The following is an 18,017-nucleotide window of genomic DNA, read 5'->3' as shown; positions in this document are numbered from 1 at the left end:
ATGAGGTTGTTTAGATTTTTTTTAACTATAGTTTGTAAAACAGAGACAACACATGCAGGTATGGTGTCTTATTATAATTAATTTTTATAGATAAACGAGTTGGTTTATTTTCTTGAATTTATGTTGTTACTACCTTTTCGAGTGACTATTTAAATAATATAATTAAGCTGATACATAAGCAGACAACTTGGAATACTGGAAATTTACTGTGGGTTTATAGAATTATCAATGTGAGAAGCTAAAAATCACTTAAATCTGATATAATAATTCAAATGCTTCCAAAACCTACTAATTTACTAGTGAAAACTGTTAAGAATCAAAGGCTTTACCAAGTACCACCAGTGGTCTGATTTAAATGTTGTCAAAAGATCTGTAATTCGTTACCTTTTAATTTGGTTACATAGGGGAAATGTTTATAAATTAATATAATATAATATAGAATTAAAAATATATTTTTTTGGTTTATGAGTAGAATATTGTGTAAAAATAATTTTTATTTGAAGGCTTGTTAAAAAAAAAATATGTATTATTTTTCTTGCATAGCCTAAAATAGAAATAAATAAATTCGTACAAACATTCAAAATATCCAAACGCTGGGAAGTACCTATATAAGCTAATCGTTCACATATTGATACAAAACCAGTGGTGTGATAACCAGTATTAACTGTTTACCTGAACTCCTGGCATGTGCCAGCCCTAGAAGTAACATTAGCTGTGTCACATGCATTATTTACATATGCATACTATTTTTTTAAACTATTTGCAACAGTATCAAAAATTATCACCATGCTACTATAATATGTCTATATAATATAACAATAAATAAAAGGTGGTCCGCTAGTATTAATATTGTTACATTCATATTAATTTACTTATGTTACTTTAGGTATACTGCATTGATTATATTTTATAATTGCTGAGTAATTCTCAACAGTTAATATTTATTTTGTGGCTAAGATAACAAACAATAGTATATAGAAATAGCAAGTTTTAACTTCTCACAGGGAAATAACGTCAAAAAACTAGCCACCGGACCGAGAATCGAACTCGGTCTCTCGCTTGCCGGACAATTTCTCTACCACTAAGCTACCTGACAGCATAGACCCATGACGCTATATCTCCAAGTTAACGGATGTTTACACAAGTAAAATATAATGCTATCATCTATATTTATAATTCATAATTTCAATAATTCTGGTAATTGCCCCAATATGATTTTGAGCAGCACATAAAGTAATACGTTGATACATAAATTTTATTACAAACCAACAAGAAAATATTAAAATCAAATATTTGTTTGGATCAATTATAAGAAATATAAATCATAATAATTTTAAATATCAACCAAAATTGGTTTATATTATTCATAAATAGTTACTCCTAATTTTTTTCTTATATCTTCAACCAGAAGTGCATTTTCGATACTTAGTGACCATGGAACAACACTGCTCTCATTTAACCCTGTAATAATATACATATAATTAACTTAAAAAATTGAATTGGTACTATTTCTATTATATATTCGATTGAAATGTTTATGAACATTATACTTTATGTAAGCCTGCAAAATGTATATTTTGTAAAATTATAATTACCTTTCAGAAGACAATTTCTAACTTCTTGAATCTCATAGATTAGTTGCACACTATTTCCATATCTTGTTGCTTTTTTTGTATTAGGCACGTCTATATTAATGTCTGTTCCATTTACAGAAATTTTAGTCGCTGACCAGAATGGATCATATAACTAATAAAATCATTTTACTATCACATAATTTAATCAAAGGAAATTTTTAATTTAATTTTACTTTAATATTTCCTTTAGTGCCAAATACAATTGCTTCGTTAGGTAGGTCAACTTTAAAATGACTTAAAAACGTAGAGATTCTACCATTGCTATACTTTAATATTACACTTGCATTTTTATCATACCCAGATTCTGTTAACTGTCCACAAGTGCCATAGATTTGAGGCTTTTCAGGACCAAACAGAAATTGGCTCATGTAAACTGAGAATACAGCCAATTCTAATATTGATCCACCACTATTTCGCCTATCAAATTTTGTCAGTTAATTACTTAAAAACACTTCTTTGAACAAACTATAAGATAGGAACTGAATTATGCATTACTGTTGAATTAGTGATTCGGACATTGGTGTGCCAAATGAAGATATTATTTGCAATGGTTCACCAATTGAACCTTTGTTGATTTCTTCTCCTAAGATAGTGAATGCTGGTGTGAAAAACATCCACATTGCTTCCATAAGAAACAAATTTTTTGACCTTGCAAGCTGAAATAGTAAAAAAAAATGTTATTTTCTTATCAACAGAATAATGAAATAGTTAAACTTACTAGCTATCAAAACCAGATAAGTTAATAAAATACCTACAAGTATGAGACATACTTACTTCAACGAGCTCTTCAACTTGCTTAGTATTTTGACAGAACGGTTCTTCACATAAAACATTCTTACCGTGTTCCAACATTAAGCGACTAACAGAGTAATGGTGCTCATTGAGAGTGCCCACGTACACAACATCTGTTACAAATTACACATCACATAATAATTACTATAAAAAAAATAAGAAACATGATATACTTATTGACTGTATCACAGATTATATAATTATTTTATATAATCTGTGACTGTATTATGAAATACATATAGCATAAAGGATAAATCGTAAAATTTCAAGATTAAAATATCTTACCTACTTCGGTGTCGTTTGCCATCAGAGAATAAGAATCGTACGCATTGGGAATGTCAAACTGTTTGGCAAATTCTTGAGACCTCGCTTTGTCTTTGGACGCCACTGCTGTGATCAAGTGCTCTGTCCGTGGCAATGTATCCATGGCCACAGCGAAATCGTGAGATATATTGCTGGTGCCAATCAATCCCCATCTGGTCGCCATCACTACAGCGTGAAGCAGGTACACCTGAAATAGTCGTGTCTGTCGCGTGCACCCCGCGGCCCTGCAATAACAGACATTTAAATTTTAACGAGTTTTCGCGAGTAATATAATATAAGTCTGTCAACAGTGGATCATCAAAACATGCTGCACGGACAATATTATAGCAACAACCTGTTACTTACCTTTGTGCTGATACAGTTAGAAACAACTCGTCAGTACCTACCACAGTGCTCCGTACAGAGTTAGTAGAATAATTATTATGTATACTGTGTAGATTGAAAATATTAGCACACCCACAGGTTAGGGCCACGAAAGATTATCAATGTCAAATGTTAATACTGTCTTAATTTGAAGAACATATTTTATTAGAGTTATATAAATTATAAAAACCAGTCTGTTCCCTGTACATCATCATTATTATTAAGTAATTTAATTAGTGATTACACAATGATTTATGATTATGTAATCTAAATCGCTACTCACATAGGTACCTCCACAGTCTACAGCTACTGCTCTGAGTCGGCAATTAGTCATATTAAAATCTGAACGGACCAACTGATTAAGTTATTAACAGGAAACCTATCTACCATTTAGATTTAGGTAGGTAATAATGTGTTTTGAGAAGTTTTTTTTTTTTTTTTTTGTGTCTGTCATCACGTTTTGGGGAAGTAAAAATGCTTCGATTTTTGACTTCAGTACCTCGTTCGATCAGAAAGTGAATCTAGTTGGTACTTTGGAGGGTGAAAAGTAAAAAATTCTTAATACTTTTCTAAATAATCGATAAAAACAAACTAAAAACTAAGGGAAAAACGGGAAATTTTACGCACACTCATTTTTCGACCAAATCGATTTTGGTTTTTGATGTAACTTTAACAAATGACCATAGATACATGAAATTTTCACTGAATGTGTATATAAGTATATTCTATCCACCATGCAATTTTCAAAAAATTTCGACTTAAGTTGAACTATTCATAGGCATTTCAAATTTTCGATCATTATTAGTTTTTTTTTAATTAATATCGATTAAAATTTATTTGTTAGGCAGAAAAGATTGAAAATTTAATACAAGGCTCTTAACATATTGTTACAATAGCAGTTGAAAAATAAAATAAATTCATAGTCACAATTTTTTTTTATAAGCATTCAAAGGTTGAATTTTGACAAAATACGTAAAAATTACGAAAATTCACAAATTATTTTAAGCTAGAAATTCATAACAAATTTTCTTTTTAAATCTAAGATTTAAAAATTTAGTACAAGATTCCTTACAAGTTTTTCAATCTTTATCACAAATAAAAATTCCACCGGAAATTCAAATTAAATTTTTATGAGCATTTGAAATTTAAATTTTTACAACATTGGATTTTCACTTTTAGCGATTTCCTTATTTTGGTGTAACTCTAAAACAAATTACCGCAAATACTTGAAATTTTGACTGAATGTTTATATATTTGATAAAATTTTCAAAATATTTAGATTTGTTTTGAGCTGTTTACTGACATTTTAATTTTTCAACTTTTTTAGTTTTTTTTTCTATAAATATCGATAAAAATTTATTTGTTCGGTAGAAAAGCTTGAAAATTTAATACAAGGCTTCTAACACATTGTAACAATATAAGTTAAAAAATATTAAAAATTCGTAGGCACGATTTTTTTTTATAAGCATTTAAAGTTCAAATTTTGACTAAATACGTAAAAATTACGGCAACGTTCAAATTATCTTAGATAGAAATTCATAAAAGTTTTTCTTTTTAATTCTAAGATTTGAAAATTTAATACAAGGCTCCTAACATATTTTTACAATAGAAGTTGAAAAATAAAAGAAATACATAGTCACAATTTTTTTTTATAAGCATTCAAAGTTTGAATTTTTACAACATATTATGTAAAAATCACGAAAATTCGTAAATTATTTTATGCTAGAAATTCATAAAAGTTTTTCTTTTTAATTCTAAGATTTGAAAATTTAATACAAGGCTCCTAACATATTTTTACAATAGAAGTTGAAAAATAAAAGAAATACATAGTCACAATTTTTTTTTATAAGCATTCAAAGTTTGAATTTTGACAACATATGTAAAAATCACGAAAATTCGCAAATTATTTCAAACTAGAAATTCATAAAAAATTTTCTTTTTAAATCTAAGATTTGAAAATTTTTAATAATCTATAATATATCCTAGACAGATAAACCGTCTTCGCTCAGAATCGGTTTTTTGTATACAATGATATAATGATATAATATCATTGGATTCAAATTTAACTCCATCCATTACAGTAACCCACTTGTAACCTACTGTACAGCAGAGCGACATACACGACTTACCCGCTTTTTTTTACTTTTGACCCCCAAAGTACCAACTAGATTCACTTTCTGATCGAACGAGGTACTGGAGTCGAAAATCTAAGTACTTTTACTGCCCCAAAACGTGAAAAAATAAAAAAAACACATCATGGTAAAATCACTAAAATCAATACATTCATTGCTTCGCTCAGAATCTAATAACAAAAAAATATTCCTTTATCGTGAACTGAAAAAATGTATGTTTTAGCACAAATAAGGATTGAAAAATAAGCTATAAATACCCTCTATAGGCCCCAATGAATCTATTGATGTAACTTTTACCTCAATTGGTCTAGCTCCCCATAAGTTTCGAAATATGAACAGTAACAGAAAACATAATAGACTTGAGGATTAAATATCTATAGATAAAGGATAAAGCGTGTGGGTATAATGGTAGTCAGAAAAAAAAGCCAAGGAAATTAAATCCACGGAAAAACAAGCCATGGGGAAAAAAAGTCAATTTACAAATTTACAATAATTAAATATATGACAATTAAAATTAAAGTATTATATTAGGTATTATTTAAAAATCGTTTACACGTCATTATTGGTCAAATATATATAAATAATTATATTTAAATATATAAAAAAATAAAATTTAAAGTATTATTCAACATTTTTAAACATTGATCATATTGTATTTGAATACATATAAATATATACATATATATTATATATAATTATTAATACACAGGTTACATGTTAATTTAAAATTTTTAACACAGTACTGTATAGTACGTATTCATATATAAAAATAAAATTGTTAATATTTTTATATACATTTAATAAAAATAATATAATATTTTCTGAATATTATCTTGAAGTAAATTAATTTAAAATTTTTGTTTAATAAAAATATAAAATCATTACATTCAATGCTGTTTAGAATCTAAAATATATTTATTATTATGAATAATAAATAATAACATATAACTTGTGTATTAATAATGATATATATATATATATATATATATATGTATACAATATGGCCAATAATGTGTAAAAATTATATTAATTATTGTAATTTGACTTTTTTTCCGTGGCTTATTTTCCCCATATTCAGGCATAATACTGTACATCAGCAGTTACCAAACCGTGCACTGCGATCTACAGCTCATAATGAATGTAATAAGAATTTTTAATCGATAATTCGTTATTAATGAGTATTTTTTTGTACTATCTTTAAACTTTAAAGGTATTCGCAGCAAGGCGCCGTGGCTATATAAAGGGCACCGCGAAAAAAAGTTTGGGAACCACTGCTATACATAATGTAATATGTTCGACTAATGAAAACTGAAGTTAAAAAGTGTTAATATAAATACACCGTTGTATAAGGTGCTTCAGGATATTTTGTAAAAAATTTTGTTGTATACCGCATTGCCTTGAATCAATAAAGTTCGGGAATCTATGATATTGATATAGAATCAATAATATTTTAATAATAACTTCAGTTCATGGAAACCGAAGCCTGAAGTGGCTATAAAAAATAATAGTGATTATAAGTACTGAGTAATGTGTAGCTGATATAATAATAATATATTATTAAACATTATATCATGATGAGTACAAAATCACTCAGTATCAGTACTGTGTGTCAGTGAGGCAGTCGTAACTTGACGTGAGTTAATGAGTATTGACTATCACGATTCACGACTCACAAGATAACGTTATCAGTGGTTCCCAAAATATGTTCAAATAATAACAATGCTCATTTAACGAACAATTGAACAAATTACTAAATTCACACAACGATAGATGTTAACTAATTTATTAATAGTGACCAGTAAATAATAATTATTAGTTTAAAATAATGATCATCCGTCATTTGATAAATTCTTACAATAATAATTAGTAAGATATGGTTTGTTTATAAAAGTTTTGGGATTCCTTGTGCTTAGTGTGTTTACGGTTAGTATCAATAAGAGTACGAAGGCGAAAAAATGATTGGGCGTCATTTGTGTCGTTGAATAGCTATTGGACATCTGCTTTTGTTCTGTTGAAAACTAACGATTCTCCAATTTTGGTTGGATGCGCTAATTTGAGCGGCAAATTAATTCGTTTGGATTGATTCCGAATTGTGAGTTTAACGTAACCATGTCCGTCTTCTTGGTGAATCCGTAAGTATTAATTGTCGACCGTGTAGTATGTTGTGTGTAGTAATAATAAGCGTGTACTATACAGGTCCACAGAAGAGGAAGAGGAAGACAATCCGACCGAAGATGATCCCAACGCTATTACAATATCCGTAGAAGAGAACAATCAAACTTGCAATGTGGCTGCTCTGAACCAATTTTGGCCCAAAGCTATTGAGGAAATTAGAAAGATTGGAACAGTAAGTTTATACATTCTATAATTTATGTTTGGTTGTTACAGTTTTTTTTTTTTTCGAATTTTGTTTAGTTAGACTTAAAAACACAAGCATTACCACTAGCTAGAATAAAAAAAGTGATGAAATTAGATGAAAATGTGAAAATGATTAGTGCAGAAGCTCCAATGTTGTTCTCAAAAGCTGCGGAAATATTTATCAACGAATTGACTCTTCGCGCTTGGATTCATACTGAAGACAACCGTCGACGGACGTTACAAAGAAATGATATCGCCATGGCAATCACCAAGTATGACCAATTTGATTTTCTTATTGACATAGTGCCTAGAGAAGAAGCAAAAATTGTTACAAAAGAAGTTAAGACATCTCTGAATCCTGAACAAGTAATTATCTCATATCGGTATTAGGGGTACTTGTATTTATTTTATCTATAATTTTGAATGATTTTTCATCAATAATTTATTACCTATAGAATAGAAAATTTAAAATATTAATTTTTCATAAAATTTAAATGTGTTTTAACCTTGATTTAGTTTATGTAAAAACCTCGGTAAAAACTAAAAAAAATATTTGAAATTTTCGTCTACAAGGATCTATACTTCGTATATCTAATATATAAAAATGTTATGTCACAATGTTAGGGTATTGAACTTCTCCAAAACAGCTTAACCGATTTTCATACAATTTTCTGTGTATATTTGGTATGTCGGAGAATACATTTTAAGCTAATTTTAAATTTAAAAAAGGAATTGGTACCTTAGGAGGTACTCAAACAGGAATTTTGAGATTTGCGATAAGAATTTTTGTTTATAAATTGTTGCCATAAATTTTAAAGCTATTATAATAATAATTATTGGTTGCTGTTGGTTAAAAATGGTTGCTATTTACTATAGGAGAAATAATTAGTTCTAAATACTATTTTAAAGTAGGCCGAGTTGTACTTAAAGCCTCTTATTTACGTATTTCTTACTAGGGTGGCTGAATTGCACTTACTGCTGTGAGTTACATCTAAAAGGATTTGAACAATCACAATTTTTTTAAGGGCAAAGTGCACCAAGTCAGCTAGATTACGATAGAAATTTTTGTTATTAATGGTTGCTATGAGTTAAAGGATTTGAGAATAATATTTATTAATTATTATTTTGAATATATTCTATATGTTTGTGTCGTTAAAAACGCCAGCAAGACTTTAACTTTTTATGTTTTAATTTATATATTTGGGCCTATCACTTTTTAATTTAGCCTATCTGCTGCCCATAAGTCTAATATATCTCTGTGCCAAATTTCGTCACAATTGATCATGCTGTTTAGGAATGTATATAGAACAAACAGATCTATCTATATATAATATGTATCTAGTTATATCTATTTAAATAGATTTCTGTCTGTTTATCTTTTATGAATTCCAATTCCAATTGGTGGACTGATTGCGACAAAATTTGGTATAATTATGATAACAGTATTCATCCAAGCATGGTCATTAGAAAATGTGTATATTGGTGCATTCAAATTTAAGAATAAGGCACTAGGTATGTGCTGGCAGAAAAGTAAAATTGCCAGAATTACATACCATTCCAATTTTTGGACAGATTGCAAAAAAATTAATTGGTACAGAGATTTATTAGACCTATGGGCAGAATATAGAGACTAAATTAAAAAGTTAATTGGTCCAAATATCATTCAATTTAATATTTGAATTGTCAAATTTCTCTCTATAAAACGAATAAATTTACATAATGATAAATCAAATTGAATATCATGGTAAGATTATTACTTAAGATATTTTAACCATTATCTACATATACAGGTATCCCACAGAGATCTGACATTCTGACAAATGAAATAACTTTTGTTATAATCAATATTTTTAAAAAATTTCTTTTAAATATAATTCATAGACACTTGCGCTACATTTTTTATTTTTTAATACTGATATAAAACAAACTTAAAAATTGATAAAAAATTTTTCGAAATATTCAATAGAGCCAATTTTTTAAATCTGATTTTTAGAAAAATGTATATGGTAAAAACACTTATTTAAGTCAAATAGCTGATTTTTACAATTTTTTTAAATATCAATATTTTCGTTAAGTAAATTACGATCTAGTTCATGCTAGAAACCTTGTAATTTCAAATAATAATAAAGTTTTTTAAAAATATTTTATAAGAACATTTTAAAATAAGTGCATGTTAAAATCTAATTATTTTTTTTATTTTAATAATATGTGATTTATAAGCTATAAATTACTATAATTTACCTGACGAAAATATTGATATTTAAAAATTTTTTAAAAATCAGCCTTTTGACTTAAATAACAGTTTTTACCACATAAATTTTTCTGAAAATCAAATTTACAAATTGGCTATATTGAATATTTCGAAAAAAAGTACCAATTTTTATGTTTTTTATTTTCAGTATTAAAAAATGAAAAATGTATTCTAAAAATGTAGCGCAAATGTCTATGGATTATATTTAAAAGAAATTTTTAAAAAATATTGATTAGAACAAAAGTTATTTAATTTGTCAAAATGTCAGAACTCTGTGGGACACTCTGTATATATAAATATAATGCTAGCATAACCACAGGAAATAAATTTAACACACAGTTTGAGCCATAAAAGAGGTAGAATTTTCAGCGGACTACAAAGTGCACGGGTTCAGCTAGTATATATATATATATTTTTTTTTGATATGCAACCATGGCAATGTAGACATAACAAAAAAATATTTAGTCTCGTGTATCCAGCCCAAAAACGTATTTATATTTAAATCAAGGATAACTTTACTTAATATGATCATTGATCATAAGGTTATATAAAATAAATAGATGAATTAGTTTGGTAGATATCCTATACATTATTTATTACATTTTTAATATTCTTTTTTTTTTTTAAATTAGAGATTATAATTCTTGTTTAGTATTTTTTGGTAATATTTATATTACATGATAGCATTTTGTTATCCAACTACCTACATACTTATTAAGGGTGATTTATGACAATTATAAAGCACTTTAAATTTGTTTAGTTATGAAATATTATTAATAGATTCTTCTATGTTAATATTTGTATAGTATATTTTCATTAATTAATGTCAGTGAAGAAAATCAACTTACTATTTTACTAAATTAATAAAAATAAATATATTTTTATTTGATTTTTTAAATTCTAGGTTCAGTATTACTTTCAACTTGCTCAACAACAACAGCAGCAACAACAACAACAACAACAACAAACCAATAACGCATCAGGGTCAAGTGCTGGACAGACAATACAAATCTTACAACCAGTGAATAACCAAGTTGTATCTTTAGGAAATGGTACTCAAGATCAAGTAAATATAGAAAATGTATGTTGTATTATATTTATTATTAAATTAAAGGGTTGTATTGTTAAAATAAGCTTAGGTTAATAAATCAAGTTAATTTAATATTCCTTTAAAAAATATGTTTGATTTCAGAAAAATTTTGTTCTTACAGTTTTATTTTGCATATTTGAGTATACTTGACAAAAAAGAACATACGGGGTGATTTTGTTATCACACTTTATTTAAATTTTTAAAAACACTTGTATACCTTATTCAATGTAAAATAATTACCGAAATTTAATTTATATGGTTATTTAAAATAAAAGTCTAGGAGAAGGGGGATATAACCTTAGGTTTTTGAATACTAGAATTCCTCAGTCATAGTAGTATTGTATACACAATATCTATATTGTATTTTAATGGAATAGTATATTTTTTAATTTTTATTTCTTTTTTTTACTAGATTCCAAACAATACATCAAATATTACAAGTACCTCGACCACTGTAACAGGTAGTCAGCCACAAGTTATACAGTTACAGGGCAATACTCAGGCACTAAATTCAAATTCAAATGGTGTACTTCAACTAGTACAACAGGTTATTACTCCAACTGGAGAAATACAACATATACCTGTAAGTATTAATAATCATTATCTTCACAAAAGTATATATTTTAAAGTAATACTGAACATGGACACAATATAATTCTTATGAGTAAAAAAATAATTTAAACTTTTAAAACAATTTTAAGTATCCCGAGACTTGTGGAGGAAGTATTGAAAAATTAGACTTAGCCCAATATTAAACAGTTTTCCTCTTTTGTGTGTACTTAACTTACTTCAAAATATGTTTAATCAATACAGCTCACTATTTTTACTCCTTGTAGTATTATCATGTTCAACAACTTGTCATTTATAGGAAAGAAAAAAAAATGATCATTTTTTATATGTCAAGTGGTTAAATTAATATAGCTATATAAATAAATATGTAGTATACATTCTAACATGGCTGGGATATTTGTATCATGATAAATATTTATTATTTTAAACCCCTATATATGGCTGTATTTTCCAGTGTTATTATACAAAATCAATGCTATTATATGTTTTGCAAGTAACTCCAATTAATATAGTAGATTAATATTAACTTTTAAAAATTTATAATCATTTGAATTTTTTTCTGCGCTTATAAAAAAAGTATGGTTGATCATAAAGCTTGAATAATTAGAATGAGTCCTTAAAAGTTTAAACTATAATAGTATGTAATAATTTTAAAACTTCAAACGCACCCATTTTTAATACACGTTTGTCATTCAGTTTTTATATGTTGACAGAATTCTTCAGTCACTTAATTTTGCAAATCAATTTGTAGTTTAACTGTATAATATTTTCAATTTTATTATCTGTGAATTAAAAGTAAAATAAAAAATTCTTCATAAAATTTTCTTACAATCACTTCAAATTTTAAATATTGCATGAATTATACATCATTTAGTTACTGAGCAATACTTAAAAATTTTTTTTTTCTTTCTGCCATGACATTTTGGGAAGTAAAAATGCTTTGATTTTCTACTTCAGCACCTTTTCTGATGAGAAAGTGAATCTAGTTGGTATTTAGGGATCCAAAGTAAAAAATGAAAATATCTCCAATCAATTTTTAAGAGTGTCTGGAAAAACACAACAACACAAGTTTACCTTAAAATTCCTGTTTTATAATTTAATTTTCATTTAATTCATGTAAAATAGTTGAATTGAATAACATTTTTGATGTGATTTGATTTTTTTAAATATACACTAATTTATTGACTTTAAAATAAGGCTATAGTATGTACTATTATTTATTATGTTAAGAGGAAGACACACCTACCTGTGTGTGTTGTCTCCGTCTTACATACATACTACATACTGTTAACTTCTCACAGGGAAATAACGTCAAAAATCTAGCCTCCGGACCGAGAATCGAATCGCTCGCCCCGGGTGATTGCTCTACCACTAAGCTACTTGACCCGCATAGACCCATGACACTATATCCCCAAGTTAACGAATGTTTACATTCGACCATCCTAGGTCCTCCGATCTCCCTCGATCGACGCTGGTCCCTCGTCGTCGTCGCCCACCGCAACTGTTGCTTTACCACCTGATCACCAGAGTGCACGACCCATTAACACAATGCTATTGCTTCCGCACAACCTCTGGTGAACAAGTCCAGGTCCCTCATAACACACGTCACACTGCGTCCTTCAGATCAAATCCCACTTCTGATGTATGTTAACTTCTCTTGGGGAAATAACGTTAAAAATCTAGCCGCCGGACCGAGAATCTAATTCGGATCTCTCGCTTGCCGGGCGATTGCTCTACCACTAAGCTACCCAATCCGCATAGACTCATGAGTCATGACGCTATATCCCCAAGTTAACGGATGTTTACATTACCAAATCTTTGTTCACTTGTTTCAATTGTGTCCTATTAGTTTTGATATTAGAGTAAATTGGCCTATTATCAAACTTTAGGTAAGAACATTGTTCTATTGTTGGTTCATACAATATTTTAATTTTTAAATGATTTATGAATATGTAAAGTATAAATATTTTAAAATGCATATAATTTATTTAGAAATTAAAATATTATAAGAAACCAAAAAGAGAACACAGATAATGTTCTTACCTAAAGTTTGATAATAGGTCAATTTAATTTAATAACAAAACTAACAGCACACTACTGAAACAAGTGAACAAAAACTTGACATGTAGCATGTGTGAAAGACGGAAGCAAGACATGTAGATGCGATGTCCTATCTTAATGACTTAATGTAATATAATACCACCACCTCTATTAAATATAAATAAAACACATAGGTGGGCCTCGCCCATCTAATGTATTTATAAATTAATAAATAAGTTATAATAATGCTCAATTAACTATTTAATTTGAATAGTCGCAGTATTAATTATGATGAATATATGCTAACTATTTTTTTTTTGTTCACTTAGATTCAAATTAACTCTAATCAACTCCAAATGCTGCGTATGCAAATTCAAAATCAATCACAACAAGTACAGGTAGTTCAGTCGCAGCCTCAAATCATACAAGTAAAAAATACTTAAAATATTTGTATTTTTGTAATTTATTCTCAAATTAATGTTAAAATATTTTTTAAGGTTTCCTCACAAGCTAATGGGCCAACACCAGTATACATATCTCAACCAACTATTAACCCATCTTCAAGTCCTGAATAAATTATTTTAAATAAAACAAAAGTGATATATTTATGTAAAATTGTTAGTAAATTGTATGATCATTCAAAATTAAAATACATTATTTATTTAAATCTTTGTCTTTATCTATAAAATAATTTTAATTTAGATTACTAATAATTAATGTATCAATTTTCACCAATATTTTATTCAAATTTCAATGTAAACATTTTTATCATGAATACCTCTACCATTTATGTCTGTTAAACCTATATTAAGTCCTTAATCTTTATCAACATTTTGGTGAAAAATCATTGTTATGTCTTAACACCAATGTATCCACAAGTTGTAAATAATTTATCATTAGTGTATAATTTTTATATTTTTAATCTTTTATCTTATTTTGTATTAACCATTGCATCATTTGATTTGTTCTTTGAAGTTTGAAAATATATTGTTTATGGGAATATTTTATAAATCCTTACTTTGATCTGATGATTGTATCAGTAGTATGACTGTAAAAAAATGATATTTATTTTTTAAACATTTTTATTTTTAATTTATTCAGATAACTTGTACATAATTTTCCATGATATAAACATTAAACAATTAAACAATTTTTTTTTTATAGTTCTGTAAAATATAAATTGTAAAGTAAATAACAAACATATAAAGAGACAGAATAGTTAAACTATAGACAGCATTCATTACTAAAGTATACAAACACATATTTATAACTCCAGTTGTAACATTGGCAAATAAAAAGAATAATAATAAATTATCATTTATACTATCTATAATCAGTGAAACTCTATTGAATTCACCCAATTGTCCCATCTTATGTAAAAGAATGGTTATGAAGTTTTCAATTATAAGTGACATGAATAATAGATATGAAGATATAGATAATATCCAGTAAACATAACCGGCATTAGCTAATCTTCTAGAAACACCAAAAACAAAACTAATGACAAATGTCAATAAAAATAATGCAATGGATAAAGAAGCTGTTACTATTAGGAGGAACATACTGTTTATCAAATGATTTTTGTTCATAAAAATAGAAAACCGCGATTTCATCGACAAGGAATATAAAAATATTGCTTCATAGCCTATTAATGAGAAAATGCCTTCACGGTTTGCTGAGAACATTGTGTCTCTAGGAGCATCACTCATAATCCAATCTGCAAGACCAAAATTTAAAGCAAACTCATAAATAAATACCAGAATTGTTGCAATGCCAGATAGACAACAAGTACTAACAAATGGTAACATAAAAAGATTAATTATTTTTAAGAATGCTAAGGTCATGAAAAAATTCCAATGTACACCATACTCAAATACATAGTGATGATATTCTGCTTTTGTTACAAAATATGTACGGCCAATTCCCAACACAAGTAATGGTAAGACTTGTTTGAAAACTTTGAGTACAATTTTACTCATATTTTGTGTGTTAGGAATACTAAACAATAATGCATTAGAACAAACATAACACCCTACACCTATATCCATTATACTGTGACCATACGTTTCAGTTTTAGCAAACCTCCGTGGAAACACATTGAAATCTACTGCTAATATACAAAATACCGTATATGTATTAAGCATAAATCTATAGACAGTCATGTAAGGATTTTTTTTTGTTTTAATAGTACTCGATGATATATAATTGTTGTTTAATAACATCCAGATAAATGCAATACTAAAGATTGAAATGTAAACTAAGAATTGTCCAACTGAATAATCTGAAAACAACGTCAAATTAAACACTGTTGGTAGAACCATTGTAATAAATTCAAAAAGAAACATCCAAACTGTCGGGGAGTTGATTTTTTTGCTGTGGTTTGTACCAGTTGACATCCAAATAAATATGATTATGTGAATTGGCAATGGAAACAGAGATGTGTAAGTTTCAAGTAATGATGAACCTGTTTGGTTGGATATGGCTTCTCTATGCAGTTCTTTATACTTGGTATCCATTGTGTGAATGTGGACATGCATACGTATCACTATTAAGAAATAAACTAAGTTAACAATAGAAAACATACAACCGGCAACCACCACCATGACATACTCAAATGAACTCAATTTACCCAAATGTTGTATTTTTATTCAGTGATCTTATTGAGAGACTGAAGCATGTCAAACGACTAAATTCAAAATATTCTCGTAACCTACATTAGTAAACACCAACAAGATATGTGTAATATGTATTAACAATTTGTACTAATCAATGAGAAACTGGTTAGTTAATCATACTCAATATGGTAATATAGTATAAATCTAAAATACCATATTGGTATAAAAAAATATAGAAAAACGAAAAAAGCAATGAATACTATACTGATGATTTATGATTTAGTGATTATTCACCAACTGACTAGTATTGAGTATTGACTACTGACTAATTAATTGAGTACTAGGCACTGGCCACTGGTTAATATATAAGTAATGAACAAAGATTAAAGAATAGTAAAATGAGTGACTTCAAGTTACAACTTTACAAGACAAGTGCTTAGCTTATGGTCGCGGTCTCGCGTCTTATCTTTATTCTATGGTCTCGCGGATATCGGGATATGGATATACAATTATATTTCATTTTAGAAAACATTTTTTTCCAAAAATTTGAAATAATGTGATAACGCTATCATTTGATAACAAGCCATTATGGCGCGAAAATTAAAAGCATGATTTTGTCCCAAGCATAGACATATAAATAATAAATATGTCTATGGTCCCAAGTTATATTAAACCTTAGTGGCATTTGACTAAAATAATATTAATTTTTCAATTTCAACTATAAATGTAAGGGTCAATAAGTAAACCGCGACAGTTACAAATGCCCTATAGTTTTCTGTTTTCAAAAGCTTCAGAATAAATAAACAAAAATTCAAGAAAAACTGACATTTTTACGCAAAACCCGTTTTCAAAAAAAAACTATTTTGTTTTTAAATTATTTTTATTAATATATAAATATATATAATTATATTAAATAAATTTATTAATATAAAAATTAATTAATTTAAAAAAAAAAAATGTAAAATATGACATTTTTAATAAATGTTTTTTGCAGAGAAACATGTTCGAAATTTTGCCACTCTTATTGAGTTATTTATAGCCTTAAAGTCATAAGATACATATTTTCTAGCTTTACAAGTTTTTTTTTTAATTGTCAAAAAAAAGTGTTTACTCAGTCAAAAAGCTTGAAAATGTATCACAACGTTCATCATTAGTTACCTATTCTTATTAGTTATTGTTAATGGAAATTCATAATCTTTTTGTGTGAGTATCGGAAATTAAAATTTTAACAAAATTCCTCAAAACCACAAAAATTAGTAAATTATTTCGAGATATAAATTTATAAAAAAGTTTCCATTTATATTTAAGCTTTGAAAATTCAATATATGTTGACACGCCCCTTATTTGTCTTGCATTTAACAAAACAAATAAAGTTTACCGGAAAGTCAAATTAATTTTTTTAACGATCGATTGAAATTAGAACATCGAATATTCATCCATAAATTAAAAAAATTTTCAAGTAGGTAACAATTTTCTCATTCAGTTTTGTTTTCAAAAAATTAAATCCCAAGTACTTGAATTTTTCATCAGATGTTTATTATATCGTTTTCTTTACGTTATCAATTTTGATCGGTTTTTAGTTGTTCATATAGACCTCTCAAATTTTCAATTTTTTTAGTTTTTTTTTTTCTATAAATAATACCAATACAAATAATTTCATGACGTTGAAATGTTTAAAAAATGAATACAAGGTTCATAATAATTAATAAGTAGTAAGTTGTAATAGTTAAGATAAATATGAAATCTAAAAAATGTTGGTACTACTATTTAAATAAAATAAAGTATTCAAGTCCAAGTTAAAGTATAATAATAGAATAAATAGTATAAAATCAGAAGCTGAATCAAATG

The 18,017-nt window shown here is 27.4% G+C and overlaps 3 protein-coding genes across 7 annotated transcripts; 1 reads left to right on the top strand and 2 right to left on the bottom strand.

Moving 5' to 3' along the window:
* Positions 1-1,237: 1,237 nt before the first annotated feature.
* Positions 1,238-3,402, bottom strand: LOC107165480 (trans-1,2-dihydrobenzene-1,2-diol dehydrogenase-like). Its single transcript, XM_015513731.2, has 7 exons — positions 3,096-3,402; positions 2,712-2,974; positions 2,409-2,539; positions 2,130-2,290; positions 1,808-2,051; positions 1,596-1,746; positions 1,238-1,461 (listed from the first exon to the last, which is right to left on the bottom strand). Exons 2-7 carry the CDS (start codon positions 2,911-2,913, stop codon positions 1,361-1,363), a joined length of 990 nt encoding a protein of 329 aa, XP_015369217.1. The 5' UTR covers positions 2,914-2,974; positions 3,096-3,402; the 3' UTR covers positions 1,238-1,360.
* Positions 3,403-7,003: 3,601 nt separating this feature from the next.
* On the top strand, positions 7,004-14,221 carry LOC107165477 (nuclear transcription factor Y subunit gamma-like). The gene is made up of 7 exons (XM_015513728.2): positions 7,004-7,377; positions 7,442-7,592; positions 7,661-7,969; positions 10,759-10,935; positions 11,357-11,527; positions 13,884-13,982; positions 14,052-14,221. The coding sequence occupies exons 1-7, from the start codon at positions 7,355-7,357 to the stop codon at positions 14,127-14,129; spliced, it is 1,008 nt and encodes a 335-aa protein (XP_015369214.1). The 5' UTR covers positions 7,004-7,354; the 3' UTR covers positions 14,130-14,221.
* Positions 14,222-14,632: 411 nt separating this feature from the next.
* LOC107165476 (phosphatidylinositol-glycan biosynthesis class W protein-like) lies at positions 14,633-16,656 on the bottom strand. Of its 5 annotated transcripts, none has more exons than XM_015513723.2 (3): positions 16,435-16,655; positions 16,165-16,264; positions 14,633-16,099 (listed from the first exon to the last, which is right to left on the bottom strand). In XM_015513723.2, coding segments are annotated over exons 2-3 (1,404 nt in total). In that variant the 5' UTR covers positions 16,166-16,264; positions 16,435-16,655; the 3' UTR covers positions 14,633-14,696. The 5 variants fall into 5 exon arrangements, with proteins under 5 accessions (XP_015369209.1, XP_015369211.1, XP_089079186.1 ...); XM_015513725.2 differs by having other exon boundaries at positions 16,464-16,655; XM_089223058.1 differs by having other exon boundaries at positions 14,634-16,099; positions 16,184-16,264.
* Positions 16,657-18,017: the final 1,361 nt, after the last annotated feature.

Source organism: Diuraphis noxia, unplaced genomic scaffold (assembly GCF_037042655.1).
Source record: "Diuraphis noxia isolate RWA-SAM2 unplaced genomic scaffold, SU_Dnox_SAM2 contig0003, whole genome shotgun sequence".
Lineage (NCBI taxonomy): Eukaryota > Metazoa > Arthropoda > Insecta > Hemiptera > Aphididae > Diuraphis > Diuraphis noxia.
Note: the sequence above shows the minus strand (reverse complement) of the source record. Positions and strands in the feature narration are given on the sequence as shown.